This window comes from Schistocerca serialis, chromosome 2 (genome assembly GCF_023864345.2).
Source record: "Schistocerca serialis cubense isolate TAMUIC-IGC-003099 chromosome 2, iqSchSeri2.2, whole genome shotgun sequence".
In the NCBI taxonomy this organism is placed as follows: Eukaryota; Metazoa; Arthropoda; class Insecta; order Orthoptera; family Acrididae; genus Schistocerca; species Schistocerca serialis.
The window spans coordinates 684,203,880-684,224,191 of NC_064639.1; the positions used below are offsets into that span (position 1 = coordinate 684,203,880).

The 20,312-nt window shown below is 43.1% G+C and overlaps 1 protein-coding gene across 2 annotated transcripts in view; it reads left to right on the forward strand.

Moving 5' to 3' along the window:
* The window catches only part of LOC126457810 (lysosomal acid glucosylceramidase-like), a 394,424-nt gene that overhangs the window by 291,521 nt on the left and 82,591 nt on the right, over positions 1–20,312 (forward strand). Inside the window, exon 4 of one of the 2 annotated variants that reach the window (XM_050094423.1) lies at positions 5,831–5,993. The exons of the other annotated variant lie outside the window; for it this stretch is intronic. Coding sequence (XP_049950380.1) covers positions 5,831–5,993 — 163 coding nt within the window. The remainder of the gene's footprint in view (positions 1–5,830; positions 5,994–20,312) is intronic. 2 annotated transcript variants of the gene reach the window in all.

Sequence of the window (20,312 nt, forward strand, 5' to 3'; positions counted from 1 at the left end):
TTCAGAGACTAGCAGCGGTAGAGATGTCAGCATCATCAACATGACTGTGCACAACACAACATGCATCTCGTATTGTGGGCCAGCTGTTCAATGATGATAGTTGGTCTAGAAATAGTTTACAGCCAGCTGCTTCTTTCTGTCTCCTCGGTAGTAACTGTATTTGTAAGTCACGCCAAACTATCAGCAACAGAGGCAATGTCTGGGGCGGTTGTTGTTATCGGCTGAGGGCGTCAGCAAGTGGAAGTCGGTCAATGCAGATGACTTCTTAAGGGCTGGTCACAGAGCACTGATACCCGGAATGGTGTCACAGAAGCATCTTGCTGTTGTTGCTGAGGGGTGCTGATCGAACACAGCAATGGTCGGCGGTAGCCAATATTTGCTTTCTGGTGTGCTGTTCTAGCAACCAAGCTCTGCTACAGTCCATCCCATTGCAAAACCGCCCTCCTCAGAAAAATCTGGTCTCTGGATTTTCGTTGAAACCTGGATGTAACATGAGCACCAACTTATTTACAAGTATTTACACATCGTGTCCCGAATGATAGTCGAAACCGTGTACAGCAAATAAGGAGCATTAAGTGTTCCTCTGATCGGTTTCATTTTTTTACTTTTAGACAAATAATTTCATAACGGATTTGAGCGACATTTTCAATCTTTTTCTTATTTTTAAAGCAAATGCAGGAAATAGTTTCCAGTTTGTACTGTAGCAAAACTACAAAATTCAAAAGTATAAAATTTTGGTATGGTGGCTCGGAGAAAATTTTAATTCCTTCCGTCCAACATGGGAATCTAGGTTCTTAACTACCGTACAGCAGTGCTCTAGGGAAAATTTTAGTTCTGTCAAAAGAATCGGCAAGAATTTGCCTTGCCGTTGGGGTAGAAAAGTAATGCACTCAGCAGGGTTAGGTGGGTACTGCACAGGGATAAGGGGAATGTCAAGGTTGTTGTAGGCTGCTGGAATTGAAAATTTAGAGATGATCAGAATTCTTCTGGGTGTTGTATCGCGTCACTGTATAAAACACTTTATGTAAACAAATAAGAACTGCCACATGTATAAAAGATCGTCACCTGACAACGGCTTGAGCAATCTGGTTGATTAGTCGATTTTTTTTTTTTTTTTTTTGTTGCTGTGTTCGTTATTGTCAGGTCAATGTTTGTATGAAAGAAAATTCTTGGATAATCAAACAGAAAAGTCGAAAATTAACATCATTTAACGCATGTATGAAATATCATCAATTAAGAATGGCTCGACAGATTTGGTCGATTTTTGTCTTTGTTGTGTTCGTAATTGTACATGGTAACGGTCTTTTTCATATGAAAAAGGAATAAAAATTTTTGAGTTCCGTTTGATAGTTCTGCTGTCACATGTTTTCATAACGAAAAATGCGTCTGACTGCAACATATATAATATATAAATACATATGTAATATATAAAGGGAAAACGATATTACTGAAAACTTCGAAAAGTTCTTGACAGGTTTACTATAAATTTTTGCACGACACTCTAACGAACCTTCAAACTAATATAAGCAATATATTTTTGTGATATATATGATATATCCAGACATATGTAGTATATAAAGGGGAAGCGTTATTACCAAAAATCTCCGAAAGATCTTGACAGATTTACTTCAAATTTTTACTTGATACTCTGCTGAACAATCAGACGGAAATGGACGTAGAAAATGGGGAGGAAGAGATAGACGGAAAGGGGGGAAGAGGTTATTCACCGAGATGGAGTGAGGAGGAGATGTACGGAGAGAGGGGGAGGACGAGGAATTTAGGAAGTATATTCAGTTCCTATATAGATTTAGCAATTGCAAAGAATTGCCGGGTTCGATAGTAAACAATAAAATCGACGTTTCGACCATATTAAAGCGGGCTTCCTCAGGGCAAGACTGATTTTGCAGGAGGAAAGGTGCACCTCTTTAATGCAAACAGTCAGTGTCAATACGTATTATGCCTGGAACTTCATTGACCGTAGAATGTAACAGGCGCGTCTTGACGAGAGGATAGAAAGGAGGCTGTTCATAGACTGTCCGGCTTGTCGATGATTGGCACGTGCAGATCAGTGCTTCGCAGGTTTTCTTCCTGGTGTGCGTGGAAATGCACTGAAAGTTCCTCTACAGCCGTTTGTTTGTGCTGTCGCGCCCGTGCTCCGTGAGGCTTGTGTCCGCTGACCATTCGCAGCCCGTTCGACTGTGATAGCTGGCAGCAATAATGTTCGAAGTTTACGGCTACCATCTCTATCAGTGTTGTCAGGCTGCTTAATAACTTCAGTCGCTTCTAGTAGTTTGTGCTGGCGCGTCCATGACTCTTCTGCCACTGCACTGGCTTCTTGGAACATAATTGGTTGTTCAAAATTCGGTTTGTCCCACGAAGCGACAAAATTTAGGTGCCAGATGTTTTGCTAAGTAATAGGTAGGTCAGCCGATTGCGTTCAATATAATCCTCAGTGGAAAACCCTCCTTATGGAATTTAGGTACTCCATAAATTCTAGTAAGTCCAGGAAATTTGATGATGAGTCACTTGGCTGTGCCAGGATCACTCTAAACTCCTTAATGAGGGGCTTCGTATTCTTGACTAACCTTTTTGTCGGATTACTCCTTAGTTCTCTGTAAATAGGATCGCTCAGCAGCTCGTCCATTTTCGCATTCAGAAGTGCCATCTCAACCGTAGCGTTTCTTTTGCCTGCATATAGGGCCACGATATCATTGTTACTCCTGAGCTCTTTTAAGCCCTGCCTCCCTTCAAGTATAATATTATGTGTGAGTGGCTTTGCTTCTTGAAAGATTCTATCGTTTTTTGTCTTACTTTTTTTACTTCCACTTCTGGTACTTCATGGAGTGACGTCACCACAGACTGAAATATCTGATGTCTAAGAATCTTTGTGGCCGTAATTAAAAAGTTTAACCTGTTGGACAGAATTGATGCCACTGCCTCACTGACGATTTTCGTCGAGATGTTTGCCGCTGAACGAGCTGTATCCAGACTTGGCTAAGCATATTGTTCGTTTCCTGTCAGGTCGATCTCAACTTTTTCGGCTGACTGCTGATCACATGTTTTTCCACGCAGGCTTGCTTGTAAGTTATTCTGTCGATGTTATCCCGGTCATTCACTGAAACTATGACGCTGTACAGTTGCTTGTTGTTGTAGTTTATGAAGCTGTGGAGTTGTTGTATCCGTCCCCTTAGAGAAGCGTGACTGACCCGATATTAAATCGTTCTCCCATTTCTAGTATCAGTTTTTGGTCGTATTCTGATGAGTTTCAGACGGCCTCGTGATCTCGGCATCTCTTGAGGAACAACAAACCATTCAGCAATTTCACCTTCCTCTTCCTCAGCAATGCCAGCTTCCGTATGTGATGATAAATTTCCTGCCGATACAGATCACTGACATAATTACGTAGGCTTCCGTGGACGGTGTCAAGGTGATTAAAATTTTAACTGAATATGAGAATAATAATCTTACAACCAGGATAGTCGAGAACACGAAGGCCCCTGTAAAAGACGCAAGAACTGATCCTGACACAGCCAAGAGAGTCATTACGAGAGATCCTGTACCTAGTAGAATTTATGGAAGATGTTGACTCCATAATGAATATTTTCCAATCAGGCCTGCCTATAGCGAAGGAAATCTATTACACAACGAAACATCTGGCACTAAAATTTCGTCACCTTGTGGAACAGTCTCTTAAACGAAGGAGTAAAAGCAGACGCATTCCACTGAAATTATGGTTCCTTAAGTCTTCACCAACTTACCTATACGCGAGACCATTCGCATCCTACAAGAGCAGATCTCATATGATATCTGTGATGTTGTGCCTTTATGTCTGTCAGCAACGTACTTCAGTTGGTGGAGAAAATATTATGAGCAATTAGATGGAGTGTCAATGGGCTGTCACCGCTCCCCATTCGCTGAGGATACCTTCAAGGAAGCTTTTGAGAAAACGGCCCTAGCTTCCTCAGCGTTGTGCTCTCATTATTAGCTATGGCATGTGGACGACACGTTAGTAATCTGACCACACTGGAAAGCGGATTTGGGAAACCTACTTTAGCACATCAACAGCCTACACAAACTGTTCGTGCACAAAACTGAAAACAACGTTGGGTTACTATTTTTGGATATGAAGTTATAGGGAACAGTCAGTGGCAAACTAGGGCACAAAGTGTACCAGAAGCCAACCCGCACAAATCGATACTTGAATACGGAGAGCCACCACCACACAGTTCAGAAGTATTGTCTTCTGCGCAAGCTGGCTGCCTGTACCTATCAGATAAGTGGTGCTAATATCACAGAAGAATTGAGGGAGCTACACCACACATTTCTCGCAAACGGCTACGATAACAAGATTATAAGAAAGGAAACCAAGGCCATCCGAAATGATGCAAAAGAAGATGGCAAGGCAAAGAAGTTCAGTGAATGGTTTGGCAGCGCCCTTTGCCGAAGAGGTTTCAAACCGATTTTCTACAGCAGCCACAGGATTGACATCATGATAGGTTCCAACAGGAATGCAGTGGACAACCTGAGTATCCCTAGGAGTATATGTGCTACGTTGTAACTGGAGAGCTGCCTACATAGGTGATGCAGGGAGGCCAGTTAGCACACGCGATAAATTCGAAATAACAGACCACCACCGTGAGTGTAGACAACCTACCATGTTTCAAGAAGCTCATGTGCTGGCAAGAGCCATGGACGTGCCGGCACAAAGTACAAGAGATGACTGAAATTATTAAACAGCCTCATAACATTAACAGAGAGGATTGCTACAAAATTCTGGGTTTTGGCTGCTGACTATCACAGTCCGATGGTCTGTCAGCGATCCCAGGGCAGAAGTCTCACAGGATGTGGATGCGACAGCCTGGAAACCTACAGAGGAACTGTCAGTGTATTTAGCGCATACCAGGAGTAAAACATGCCCACAAAATCCAAGCGCTGATTTGCTGACATTAATCATCAACAAGATGGAAAGTTCACGAATAGCTTCTCCCTACCCTCTCCCTCTCCTCTTGAGTAGCCTATTACGGTCTATAGCTAATAAAGTTCCAGAAATATGTGGTACCGGCAGTGCCTAATTGCATTAAACAGCGACATCTTTCGTCCTGTAAAACCAGTCTTGCCACGAGAAAGGCCATTTTAATATGGCCAAAATGTCTGTTTTATAGTTTACAAATTATTTTATACAATGGCATGGTAAAACCGACAAAATAATTTGATATGAATGCGTGGTATCTGTTGTTCCGGACATGTCTGAAAAAACAGACACCACACATTCATATAATCGTTTCGCCTCGATGGGCAATGAATCCTCCACCTTCCGTGCAAATTCACGCTTACATTTGACCTTGTGTGGGAATCTCAAAGCAGCGAGTACGATGGACATGGGCCGGGACTGCGGATAGGTAGGGATGGGTGCGAGTGTGGGTCGGCCGGGAGGCGTTCCGAGAAAGTCCATGCAAATGTGATAAACACTGTGTCCGTCTGGTGTAACTGTCTGAGAATCACAACATCCCGCTTCCGAATCCTGGTTCGGCACACATTTTCACTCGTCGCCCCTGATGCCGCATAAATGTCCCAATGCAGTGGACATCACTAGTTGCCCTCATTTCTTTTCCTTTCTCCCGCTTCAACCTACAATTTACGTAAAGGAATGTTAACCACTTGACACTGGCTCCGACAGCCTACGTAGTTACGTGTAAAGTTGATGTTTACTGGTAGTTACTCAAGTGGTTTGTGTAAGAGGGCTGGTGACTGGGTATTTTTAACACTATGCTACATCGGTGGGCGCGTCGGTCTGCTGGCGGTTGTGTTGACAGGCGGCGCTGTGTTGCAGGAGCTACTTCGGAAGCAGCGACGGCAGCTCACAGTACTCGCTGGTGCGCCTGCCCATGGGTGCCACTGACTTCTCGACTCGCGGATACACGTATGACGACAGCGAGGAGCCTGACCCGTCTCTAAAGAACTTTACTCTCCAGCCGGAAGACATCGAGTACAAGGTAATTCACTGTCTTATGTTCCTCCATCATTGATGGATGAAAACAATATCAGTAGCAGACATTAGCAGCGGAGCTTGTATCGATATCTGTTCCTACATCAACTCACTATATCTCTTACCGGACGAAATTTTTTTAAAAATGAACGCGTTGATACTGTAAAAACGATCAAGAAAAGCGTCTTTCTTTCTTTTGAAATTATGAACTTGTTCTGTCAACAGCTAGTGCTTAATAAGTGAAATCACTTTATTTTTCGAAATGTAAGCAGACATCTTTTTACAGTTATTTGCGATTGGTATTAACAGATTACTACTTCCACCGTATGGCGAAAATGAAGACCTGTCATCGCAATTCTATTGTCTACAGTGTACATGACGAAAAAAATCGACATATTTCGCACCCAATTCAAATGACACACTGCAGAAAAGATGGTAAGGGCTAAATTAAATAATGCAAATACGTGAGAGACAATCTTTATTAGCAGACTATTGGCCCTCCTTTTGCATGAATTACAGCTGCCATTCGACATGGGGAACATAAATATATATCATGTAGAACAGAGACGTACATACCCATTCCTCCACCAAAAAGGTCGCAATTTAGAAACTTATCCTTTGAAGCGGAAAATATGTGTAACAGCGCAGCTTGTTCTACACAGTATCTCACAAAGACTAATTTCAGGCGTCTGCTGTACCCATAAGAGGTATACTCGTACATTTAGAAATTATACCCTGGAAGCCACCACATGGTGCATTAGCGCAGAGTACCCCTCTTGTCACAGCTATTCATTCCCTTCCCGGCTCCACTCTACAATGGAGCGGGCGATAAACGACTGTCTACAGGGATTGCACAAAGGAATCATCGCGAGAAATGTATGCTTGAACATAAATGCAGATGCTAGTCAATGCTGTTGTATTTGATCACGGACGGAACCTGTGAACTGTCGTCAAACGTTTCTTTCCAAGCTGCATTACGCTTACGTGCCTTTTTTTTCGAGTCATCAGTCTTGCGACTGGTTTGATGCGGCCCTTCCAGAATTCCTCTCCTATGCCAACCTCTTCATCTCAGCGTAGCACTTAGCACTTACAGCTTCCATCCTAGATTATTTACTGGGTATATTGCAATCTCTGTCTTTCTTTGCAGTTTTTCCCTCTACAGCGCCCTCTAGTACCACGGAATGTCTTAACATATGTCCCATCCTCCTGTCCCTTATCCTTGTCAGTGTTTTCCACAAATTCCTTTCCTCTCCGATTCTGTAGAGAACCTCCTCATTTCTTATCAGTCCACCTAATTTTCAACATTCGTCTGTAGCACCACTCAAATGTTTCAGTTCTCTTCTGCTTCGGTTTTCCTACAGTCCGTGTTTCACAGCCATACAGTGCTGCGCTCCAAACCTGCATTCTCAGAAATTTCTTCCTCAAATTAAGGCCATTGTTTGATATTAGTAGGCTTCTCTTGGCCAGGAATTCCCTTTTTGCCGGTGCTAGTCTGCTTTTTGATGTTTTCTTTGCTCTGTCGGTCCGCCTAGGTAGTAGAACTCCTTTACTTTATCTACTTTGTGACCATCAATCGTGATGTTAAATTTCTCGCTGTTCTAATTTCTACTACTTCTCATTACTCTCGTCTTTCTCCGATTTACTCTCAATTCATATTCCGTACTGGTTAGACTGTTCATTCCATACAGTGAGTCATCTAATCCTTTTTTATTTTCACTCAGGATAGCAATGTCATCAGCGAATCGTATCATTGATATCCTTTTACATTGTAATTCGATTCCTGAACCTCTCTTTTATTTCCATCATTGCTTCTTCGATGTACAGATTGAACAGTAGGGGTGAAAGACTACTTCCCTGTCTTACACCCTTTCTAATCCAATCATTTCATTCCTGGTCGTCTTCTCTTATTATTTCTATGGCTTTTGTACATATTGCGTATTACCTGTCTCTTCCTGTAGCTTACCCCTATTTTCCTCAGAATTTCGAACACCGTGCACCGTTTTAGATTGCCGAACGCTTTTCCCAGGTCGACAAGTTCTATGAACGAGTTTTGATTTTTCTTTAGTCTTTTTTCCATTATCAACCGCAACGTCATAATTGTCTCTCTGGTGCCTTTACCTTTCCTAAAGCGAAATTGATCGTCATATAAAACATTCTCAATTTTCTTCTCCATTCTTCTGTACATAATTCTTGTCAGCAACTTGGATGCATGAGCTATTAAGCTAATTTTAGAAATTCTGGTGGAATCTTATCTATCCCTTCTTCCTTATTTGATCTTCAGTCCTCCAAAGCTCTCTTAAATTCTGATTCCAATACTGGATCCCCTATCTCTTCTAAATCGACTCCTGTTTCTTCTTGTATCACATCAGACAAACAATCCGCCTCATAGAGACCTTCAATGTACTCTTTCCACCTACCCGCTCTCTCATCTGCATTTAACAGTGGAATTCCCGCTCCGCTCTACTAGGACCTGCCATCTTATTACTTTATGCAGGCAGAAGTGTTCCACAAGGGCCTCTTAGCCAGCCCCACCGCGCAGCAAAATTGTGCCACGCAGCTGAGGCCACGGGCACTTTGCCCATGCAGCACCACGTGAAGATTGGGCTGCGTCGAGTTCTTTTCTTATTTTGATCTTTGTTGTTATCCATTATTTACTTACATCAATTACATTGGTACTATCATTAATTTACTTACAGCAATTAGATTTTTAAAGAAAAATGTAATAAGTTGAAAGCAGGAAATTATAAATTTACGGTACAGTTTACGAAGAGAATAAAAGAAGACAGAAAATAGTAGATAAAGATTTCCCTTCACCAACACCACTTAGAGAAGGGGTCGTGGTCTCTAACTTCTAGTCCAACGTCCGCATTTGATGCTACCCATTTTAGTATTATCCTCATGAACATCCTCTTAGGGAAAACTCGATTTGTTCAGCCCATGCGGATATAGTCTATGTTGGCGTTGTTTGTAAGAGTTCTGTGTGAGTTGTTGTTTGTTAGGTTACATAACAAATACTATCACTAGGTTCATTAGTTAACAAATTCCGCATAGCCTTTGGACAAAATCATGCCTTCCTGTGATCTAATTAAGTTGTAAACTGTTCCAACATAGCTGTAGGAGATATAACAAATCACCACTAACTCTCGTTACATACATTTTTGTAGAATAAAACTAGATCCTCTTGAGTTGTGAATCTATTAATCAAAGTAAGATGCATGATCTGCTTCTGTTGTGCATTTACAATCCTTGATTTTGCTTGCTTACTTTATATTAAACTTATATTACATTCACATTATTATATATTATTATATTATACATTATTATATATTACATTCACATTATTATGATGTGCTTATTGATGTAACTACTTAGCAATGCTGAGTATAGGTTTAACGTGGATTCTACAACAGTATCTATCGATGGACTACTCTAATTATTTCTACTTTTAATTAGATTCATTAATAATAAGATATAAATTCCAACCTTTGATTAATGTTCAAATGAGTAGTTGTGCATGTTTCACATGTTTCATGTTATGTATATGTTATGTATGTTTCGTGTCTCTATGCTGTGTCAGTGTTGTCACTGTCACTTTTATCATCGTCAGTACTGGAGCTACTCGATCTATCTGTGTCGGTCTGTCTTCTTCTTATGTACTGATGAGCCTCTTTGTATATGTCATGTTCTGCTTTTGAAATACTGTTGGCGAGTGTGTTCAACTGTGCCCATGTATCTGAGTTTCTCAATGCATCATATAACATTGCTTCCATTTGTGTTCCATATTACTATGTACATGCCTGAATCTAATGCATTTTACAAGAAAGTGTTCTGGGGAACCAATTTCCCGACATGTGCAACGATTGCAACTGTCAGTCATGATCAGAATACCTATGTGTGTAGTTGTGAGTGAATGAGGCGTCTCTATGTCTGAACCACAGAAGGTAGGGATACGTGCTGGGGTCTGGTGCGAAGACCCTATTCTAACTCTCCACAAAATTCTCAATTGGGTTCTGGTGGGGACTAGGCAGACCAGGCCATTTCAGGAACATTATTGTCCATAAACCACTGCCTCAGACATGGTGCTCCGTAGCATGGTGCTATCTCATGCCGATACAAACAAACATTGTCCACGAACTGTAGTGTACTGGTAGTGGGACACTATGGTCGTTGGTGGTCGAGGTCAGGAAGTAAACTACCGGCCACCTAATGTTTGCAGGTACACCCAAACGCACTATTAGTATTATGCGACACTTCATTGCAGCATTGTCGACTACTGCCTTAAATTTTTTTTTTGTAGAGATAACAATGGAGATGTGTAAGACCACAGATGGCAGCCAACGTCTCTTTTTCCATATTAGAAAAACGTGGCAAGGCTTTATTAAACTGTTTTGATGCACATGGCAGCAAGCGTTCCTTACCATCCACCCCTTATCTGAGAATACATCTGTTTGCCAAATTACTTGCATTGCACGATAAAAAATAAACTTTTTTTCAAATTTCGGAAACACCAGTACCAGACTCGACGTTAACGCCTGTTTTAATTTTTCAAATTCAGTCTGACAGTCAGTAGACCATTTAAACTTTTCTCTTTTCTTTAACAAAAGATTCAACAGCTCAGGAATTTCGATAAAATCTGTAATCAATTTTCGATAGAAACAACAAAGACTATCCGTGGCGGCAAGAAATCATGCACTGCAGAAAATAAATTTGTATCGGTATTAGCATACATTCCTGACTAATTACAAGCCCCAGATAATTCACCTCTGCCGCTGCGACGTGATATTTATCCACACTCTGTGTCAAATGTGCTGTATCTAGCCTCTTGAATACCTCCTCCAACCCGTTTGATATAGAAACAGCCAGAGCTGCAGGATTCACTTTTTATTTAACTGATGACTAGTGTCGTCTGATCTGAACCCATTTTCAGATCACTTACAGAGTCAAAACGATATTTTCTGAAATAGTGAATGAACCATGTCAAGATTATATTTGTATATATAACAAAGTGAAGTTTAATGATGAACAGTGACAGAAAAACATGTAAGTGCACTGCTCATGGTTAAACTCGACTTGGTTACATATATACGTGTATAATTTTGACATGATGTATGTGATATTTCGGGAAGTACTGGTTTGTCTGTCTGGATGATTTCAAAATTGGTTCAGCTAACTTGAAACTGGTCATCAATAAAATAAAAAGTGAATCTTGCATCTTCAGCTGTCCCTATAGTGAACTGGTTAATAGAGGTGTCTGTCCTACAATTAATTCAGCATGCTGGAAATCCACCACCTCCAATTGTTTTACATATTCCTCCATGCATTTGTAAAAGACAATTACGTCATTGACATAATCATGCAATGCTTCAGTTTTAATCATCTGAGTATGCCATCCAGCAACCTTTGGAATTGGTTGGTGCATTTTTGAGGCCAAACGGCCTTTTATGACGTTGGTAACGATCCCACGAGAGTGCAGACGGCGGTCCTCCAGAAATACTTCCAGTATTGGTGATAGTCACATTTTAAACCCATTGTAAAAGAGTATTTACTGTAACCTAAGATATTTAAACTTACCATTATGTTTGGTATAGGATTTCTTGTTTTCAGAAACCTATAATCTCCGCAAAACACACTCCTGGAAATTGAAATAAGAACACCGTGAATTCATTGTCCCAGGAAGGGGAAACTTTATTGACACATTCCTGGGGTCAGATACATCACATGATCACACTGACAGAACCACAGGCACAGAGACACAGGCAACAGAGCATGCACAATGTCGGCACTAGTACAGTGTATATCCACCTTTCGCAGCAATGCAGGCTGCTATTCTCCCATGGAGACGATCGTAGAGATGCTGGATGTAGTCCTGTGGAACGGCTTGCCATGCCATTTCCACCTGGCGCCTCAGTTGGACCAGCGTTCGTGCTGGACGTGCAGACCGCGTGAGACGACGCTTCATCCAGTCCCAAACATGCTCAATGGGGGACAGATCCGGAGATCTTGCTGGCCAGGGTAGTTGACTTACACCTTCTAGAGCACGTTGGGTGGCACGGGATACATGCGGACGTGCATTGTCCTCTTGGAACAGCAAGTTCCCCTGCCGGTCTAGGAATGGTAGAACGATGAGTTCGATGACGGTTTGGATGTACCGTGCACTATTCAGTGTCCCCTCGACGATCACCAGTGGTGTACGGCCAGTGTAGGAGATCGCTCCCCACACCATGATGCCGGGTGTTGGCCCTGTGTGCCTCGGTCGTATGCAGTCCTGATTGTGGCGCTCACCTGCACGGCGCCAAACACGCATACGACCATCATTGGCACCAAGGCAGAAGCGACTCTCATCGCTGAAGACGACACGTCTCCATTCGTCCCTCCATTCACGCCTGTCGCGACACCACTGGAGGCGGGCTGCACGATGTTGGGGCGTGAGCGGAAGACGGCCTAACGGTGTGCGGGACCGTAGCCCAGCTTCATGGAGACGGTTGCGAATGGTCCTCGCCGATACCCCAGGAGCAACAGGTCCCTAATTTGCTGGGAAGTGGCGGTGCAGTCCCCTACGGCACTGCGTAGGATCCTACGGTCTTGGCGTGCATCCGTGCGTCGCTGCGGTCCAGTCCCAGGTCGACGGGCACGTGCACCTTCCGCCGACCACTGGCGACAACATCGATGTACTGTGGAGACCTCACACCCCACGTGTTGAGCAATTCGGCGGTACGTCCACCCGGCCTCCCGCATGCCCACTATACGCCCTCGCTCAAAGTCCGTCAACTGCACATACGGTTCACGTCCACGCTGTCGCGGCATGCTACCAGTGTTAAAGACTGCGATGGAGCTCCGTATGCCACGGCAAACTGGCTGACACTGACGGCGGCGGTGCACAAATGCTGCGCAGCTAGCGCCATTCGACGGCCAACACCGCGGTTCCTGGTGTGTCCGCTGTGCCGTGCGTGTGATCATTGCTTGTACAGCCCTCTCGCAGTGTCCGGAGCAAGTATGGTGGGTCTGACACACCGGTGTCAATGTGTTCTTTTTTCCATTTCCAGGAGTGTATTTCTGGTAACATCTGGCGATTTTTTTTTTTTGGAACAATTACGATTGGTACGATCCATGGGCTATCACTATGTTCAGTAATGCCATCAGCCAAATGCTGGCGCTAAATTCATCCATAACTGTTTGGAGGTGTCTTGGGACTCTGTATGGTTTCCTGTATACTGTATCGCTATGTCGTGTTGGTTTTCTGTGTCACATCACTAGTATCATTGGTAATGGATCATAAACATTTAACAGAAATGTATGTAATAATAACAGAGCTTTCATCAGTGCTTTATCTCTTCCTTCCAAATACTTCACCTTTTCACGCATTGCAGGTGCATTGACTGTTTGCTTGTAGGGAAGGTCCTCACTTAACCTATCTATGTGATCCTCTTGTAGGATATATATAAACTGGTAACTAGTAACCCCAACGGCAGGCTTACCTTATCCATGACAAAATTTTCTAAGCTCAATGGAATCATATAGTCACCATCAACACTTCCAGAAAAATAAATCAAACAGCCTCAAGGACAATGTCATTTAATTGATAAGTGAGGTGACAGGTAGTTGATCATCGTAAGAGTATACAATAACAAATTCAGGCCTAATGGAACACACGTGTTTCAGTAAAGTGTGGCGAAACAGTCATATCAATGTACAGTGTACCCACTCTGGCGGCAATGCAGGCGTGTACTCTGGCAATCAAATGATCGTAAAACTGCTGAATGTCCTATCGAGATAGATTGGTCGAAGAATCTTGCACTCTTTGTTACAATATTCGGCAATGGTTCTTGCAGGCCGTAGAGAATGAGTAAGTTCCTGCTTCTTCATGTCCTGTACTTGTTCAACTGGTGAGAGATCTGGCGATATTATGGGCCACACTGCGTTGCAGCAGCCTTATGAGGACTGCATTACTGAAAAAGCAAAGGGATAGAAAGGGCAGTAGCACAAGGAAAACAGTCGGTGCAATGTATCAAGTACTGGTTACTTTACCCTGCAGAAACACCAAAAGTAACCGCGAGTTGTAAGAGATGGTCTTCCACGCGATGAAGCTTGAGTGGGACCTGTGAGTTGTGGGTGAAAGCATTCTAGACAAGCAACTCATCATTTCTATGTCCGTCACTCGTATACAGATTGAACCTACTCTCATCACTGAAGACAACGAAGTGCCATTACACTCTCCAGTCTACTTTTTCATGACACCGGAGTAACGATGCTTGCAAGTGTCACACTGTCAGTGGTAGCCTGGCCGCAGGCACATGTGATGTTAAGCTTGCTCAAGCAGGCGGTTCACATTGGTTCCTGATGATACACCAGGTGCTACATCTTCTCAGATTTCGTCCCTGGATGATGTTCGGTCAGCCTCTACTGGTCGAACAATGCCTTGATATTGACTTGCATCTTTACTGTGCGGTCGTCCAGAACCCGGTCTACAGGTGTGGGAATCCCCATAGACCACCGCTACAAGCACCGACACACCAACTATGTAACGCGTCCAAGTGGAGCACTCCATCTACTCATCAATCCCACTTCCTGCAGGCCCCCAGTGCGACCCCATTCAAGTGGATGAAGCTGTTCACCAGGAGTTCATACTCACTGGGGGGGGGGGGCTAGCATAATTGTATTCTGGAATGAATTATGCAAACACTGTTCACTTCTAAACTCAGCATAATTATTGCCGACAGAATCAAGAGAGCTCAAGCAGGCTTCTTTGATTGATGAACGTTACAAATGGACCACTAACACTATAACCTGTTAGTACGCGTATATTATACCCTGCCTCTACTAAACACAGTTCTTGAGGGTGTTGTATTTGAGCCGTGCCTGGCTCGCGTTTCCTTTTGGCATTTTCTCACCATTGAGTGGCGCCTTATTGCTCCATCAGTTACTACCTGAACGAGTTGCTCACTTGTCTCCATCAGTGGCAGCAGCGGCATTTATCGATACTTGTACCACTATACCATTCTTGGTGTGACCGCTATATTTTCCGTGTGGTGGTGTCTGTGAGTAGTCCGTCGGTTGTGACAGAGCAGCTAGGAAGTCTCCGCATCGTGTGGTCAGGCCGGGGCCGATGGCGGCGTGCGCATGCTGTCGGAGTTGTGAGGCACTAGCTACGAGAGCTGCAAAGTTCGTCGCCCTCCAAACCTGGATACTGGAGTTGAGTAATCAGTTAACCTGTTACGAAACCTCAACTGTTGTGATATCTCTTCATTCATTGCCGGTTGTTGCTTCCTGGGCTGTTGCCGCAAGCACCAACGTATGGTGTGCTGCAGTCGGCACATTTTGCAGCCATATTCTTGTGTGGTGTTTAAGTATTGAAATGATTGTTACTTATTAGTGAAGTGCACCAGCGGTATCTTCTGCCTTGTGGTCATTAACATTCTGGTTACCTGCCCTGGTCATAGCATAGTTTTCCGGCAGTGTGTTTTCCTCATCATGTTGATGCTGTGCGGCGCGGCGTGTAGTTCGACAGCTTGATGTTGTTCTCCTTTCTTTCATGGAGTGGTTATTGTGCCTTGACTGTGTTTAGATGCCAATTATCAAGATGTAGTGTTGCTGCAATCTTCTTCCTCGCTGATATTTTCAGTTGTTGTGCCATTGGTTGGGTGGAAGGGAATTGATTAGTTGATTAGGTTGTTGGTTGGTTCTTCAGCCGTCGCTAGGTCGTGCTGCCACCCGATTATTTAGTGTTACACTTGGCTGCCTGTCTCACCTAACCTGTTGTTAGAGTTTCCTCCCCAGGCCGCCCCTTGGAACATTTCTGAGCCCCACTGTTCTGTTGTTTGGGATTTTTATTTTCTTTTGTTTCAAGTACTGTGCGAGGCCTTCAGCCACATATTAATTTAGTTTGTTTTAAAGTTTAGTATGTGGCCTTCAGACAAACCTTATGTGAAATATTTTAAGATACGGCCTTCAGCCGTCTGAAGTAAAAACAAAAGGGAATAATTTCAGAATTTTCTCTCTATCTTAATTTATTATCTACACATTAAGCCTTGAGTTGTTCTATGTTCAGTATATTGCCTTCAGCCGAACCTTACATGAAATATTTTAAGATTATGCCTTCACCCTACTCAAATTAAAATTTGAAAGGTCTTTGTCTAAAACCTTTAAAATTTTCTTATTGGAGTTCTTGTTATCCAGGCCTTAAGTCCTCAGTTCTTCTATTTTGTAACTAAGGCTTTCAGCTGTGTGTATTCATTAATGCAATTTTAGTAACTTGTGTTTTGGCCTTCAGCCGTATTGTTTCTGAATTTCTTTAAGTGCATGTGTGATTAAGTATGCCGGCCGGGGTGGCCGAGCGGTTCTAGGCGCTTCAGTCTGGAACCGCGCAACCGCTACGGTCGCAGGTTCGAATCCTGCCCCGGGCATGGATGTGTGTGATGTCCTTAGGTTAGTTAGGTTTAAGTAGTTCCAAGTTCTAGGGGACTGATGACCTCAGATGTTAAGTCCCATAGTGCTCAGAGACATTTGAACCATTTTTTGATTAAGTGTTTTTATCAAATATAGTTTGTGCAGCTAGCAGCAACTGATTTGGGCCCCTTTCCTCAACCTGACCTGCTCTCTCCTTTGAATCCAGATTTCAGTATTTTTTATCGGCAGTGTGTTTCCCATGCACTTACTACTCTTCTACGTACAAAACGATGCGACGATTCGACCTCATTATTGTCTTTGAGTGGCTGCACAATACATGGCCATTCGCTTGGCAGGTCAGTACTCACACTCACCTAGACTATCTTTCCTGAACCTCTCGGTACTTTATCACGCGAATTGGTCTTTAGTGAACACATCTGCAGTTTATTTGGTACTACCTACGCAATTGATGTTCATTGTGGTGATGTAGCACTAGCAGTAGTCATACCCAGTGTCAACAATGCAATCTGAGCTCGACTGTAAACTACAAAAGGTCAGCTTTTGCGTGATGTGTATCCAGAAATCAAGGCTAAGGATAGCACAGTACTCCTCGCCGATATGTGGTAACGTCTTCATATACTCCTGAAATCTTCGTGTTTCGGTGCTAAAACTGAGTAGTATTTTCCCCAATTACGTCACATCATTGTCACCTACCACACATACCATATATAGTGGAGATTTCCGGCTCTTCCAACCTAAGAATTCCTGACTAACGACCGACCATTATCCCCTGCGTCTACCAAAAAATGATGTTCCGTTCCATTCACTGTGTCCAACAAGCAGTATTCCGTATCTGCCTAGGTTTTTCAGTATTTTGTTTTCCTGGGGATGATGTCCGATGACAGAGGCATTGTCCTTGTTGTTTAACAAATGATTGTCCTGACGCTGTCTATCCTGTTTCCTACTTCGAAAATGATGCACTCAATACCCTACGTCCCCGCATTTGTATAATTGGAGTTGGAGGCATTGCTTCTTAACGTGGCCCATACTTTCACACCTATAACATTTTACCTGCGAGGAGAATGCACTTCTGTCATTTTATCCTCAAGTAGCAATTTCAGTTACCTCTAGTCGAGTAGCAACTCTGACAGCAGCGGATAAATCACCCATAAACCTTTCTTCTTATACCAGACGGACATCTCCACAAAAACACATCTATGCCCTGATTTATGTCTCCTGCAGAATAACTCTGCTTGTTTTCACACGGTGCACCAGTTCATAGGTTAGCGCGCGAATTTTACTAATCCGATCTGAAAATGCTTCCACTGATTCATTACGCTTCTGTAGCAGGTCATTAAACTGTATTGTAAAAAACTTCTTTGGGTTCTGCTTGCAGTGCCACCGACAAAGCCTGCTAGCTAGCTGTTCAAACGTCTGCATTTTATTTAATTCTTCATGGTACATGACATACGCTTTCACAACAGCACCCAAACTTAACTTAGGCGTGTGCAAGCATGTCCCACCGACAGATGACCTAATTTAGTGGCAGCATTCAAATCATTAATAAATATAGGCACATTCTCTGTTGTTTTTCCCGAAAAAAGTCGTTAGATCAGCTGCTACAGGGTCTACAGAAAGAATAGGTACATTCTACATGATTTGTGCCTCTACTAAGTCGTATTTTACTTGAAAACTACTAGCTGTAAAGGTGTCTATCTGCTTCTACAACTCAGCTACTCACCCCTTCAAAACCCAATTGCTTCGTTCATCGTTGCCGCGCGATTTTTCTGGTATTTGTGTAGTGTCCATCTGAAAAATACACCAAGTATAAGAGACTATGGCTGCAAAGATACAGTCAGAGACACTAGAAAACTGATACTTACGACTTATCATGACTCATCGAGATCCAGCCTATTGCAATGTTTCATGGCCAACCATTCTACAGGTATCACATTTAACTAGTACTGTCTTGTTGCATGGCAACTCATACCCATATAAATTACAATTTTTGCATCTAACAGACCATATGTACCACACTCTTGAATTGTGACAGACAGCAGGTTCTTGTGGTAGTACGAAAGTCGCTTTATATTTTGGTGAATGACTCGCTTAACATCCATGGCTGCAACACAAAAGGAAAGCAGACAAAGATGCACTCCGAAACTGATAGTGCTGAGCTGGTAGGTGAGGCTGCAGTTGCGACACTGGAGTCAGATACACGTTTCTAATGTCACTAGCCTCCTTACAACAAAACTTCTGATGCCAAATGGTGCGCTCTGGGGGTAACATGGTACGGTGGATGGTGGCTCGAGGTCAGGTCGATGTCAGAAAGTCGCCAGTTGACCACCCAAGAAACGTGGGTACGTTGAATGCCTGTCTGGCACCAAAAGGTGTGATTAAAACAGTACTGCAATATTAAACATTTTTTGTCCACAAAATACAATGGTGAATCGACGTTCAGGCAACCAGCGCTTGTGGGAGTGCAAATCATAAATACCTGTCCAGTATGTGCCGGCCAGGGCGCGGGCCATAAGGCCCCAGTGGTGGTGGCAGATCGGCCAAGTCAGCTTCATTGTCATTACGAGGCCATTGGCCCACACAGCAAGTGTCGCCATCTACACTGCAGAATGTAGCCAACAGCTTTCTAGAGAAGATGGCCAATGTATGACCTTGTTGTAGACTGCATACAGGGAAAGTGTGTACCTGTTCTGTTTGAAGTACGTGAAACAATGCAGAGAAGTGCTGTGGCCTCTTGTCAAGAGAGAGAGAGAGAGAGAGAGAGAGAGAGAGAGAGAGAGAGAGACTGTTGCTATCAAAGACTGCTATAAGAATGGAAGTGAATGACAGCAGTGGCACGCCAACACAGTGATGGATGACGATCTGCTCCCAGGCCCTCTTAGTGGGACGTACAGAACAACCTCCAGATGGCGATGGCCATGACCCTTCCAATAGATATTGCCGCTCCATAACAGATCGAAGGTAACTACACTCATGCTCATAAATTAAGGGTAATGGTGATACATTGTGAAACAACGCTCTGGTGGGCAGTTTGCTGGTTTAAATCACCTCGGGTTATGTCCATGGGGTGCATTTGACCTGCATATGCCGCACGATGGCGCTGGCAGCAGTCCACATACGCAGAGGTGTGTTGGTGCATGTAAGAGTACGGTGCAGCGAGTAAGTGTGCAGACGTTTTCAGTCTGGAACCGCGGGACCCCTCCGGTCGCAGGTTCGAATCCTGCCTCGGGCATGGATGTTTGTGATGTCCTTAGGTTAGTTAGGTGTACGTAGTTCTAAGTTCTAGGGGACTGATGACCTCAGATGTTAAGTCCCATAGTCCCATTGTGCTCAGAGTCATTTGAACCATTTTGTTCATTCTACACAAAATGGTTGGTCACTATAATAAACACGTCTTTAAGATATTGAAAAAATGATTTTTTTTAGGATGGTAACTGAGATGATAGTAACTGAGATGCCAGAAAGTGGCTAGCAGATAACAGGTAATTCCTGACGATTTTCTAGTTACCCACGAAAGAATGGAGCTGACTCCGGTTGAGTGGGTGATAAGGAAGATTTTTCACGGACGTTAGTGGGAACGGACAATCCAAAGAACCCGCAGCCGCTAGAACTTGTCATCCCAAACTATGTTGATCTGTAAGTAGTATGCCTATTTTAGATGATCTTCATTATATGAATAATTTTCTTTCAAATTTTCTGCAGTGGTAGAATCCGTCGTATCTGACATATTAATCCATAAATAGCGTTTTCCTAATTTCTTAGTTGTTTCAATCTGCCACATTTAATGTAATATAATTAAAACGATCTAAGTATCACACACGAATAGTGGTAGTTTACTTTTCCTTCTTTTTCAGTTTACTGCAACTAATTTATAACAAGGACCTTAAGTGTTCCTGTGGAGAACACAATGTTTTTAACAAGAGAA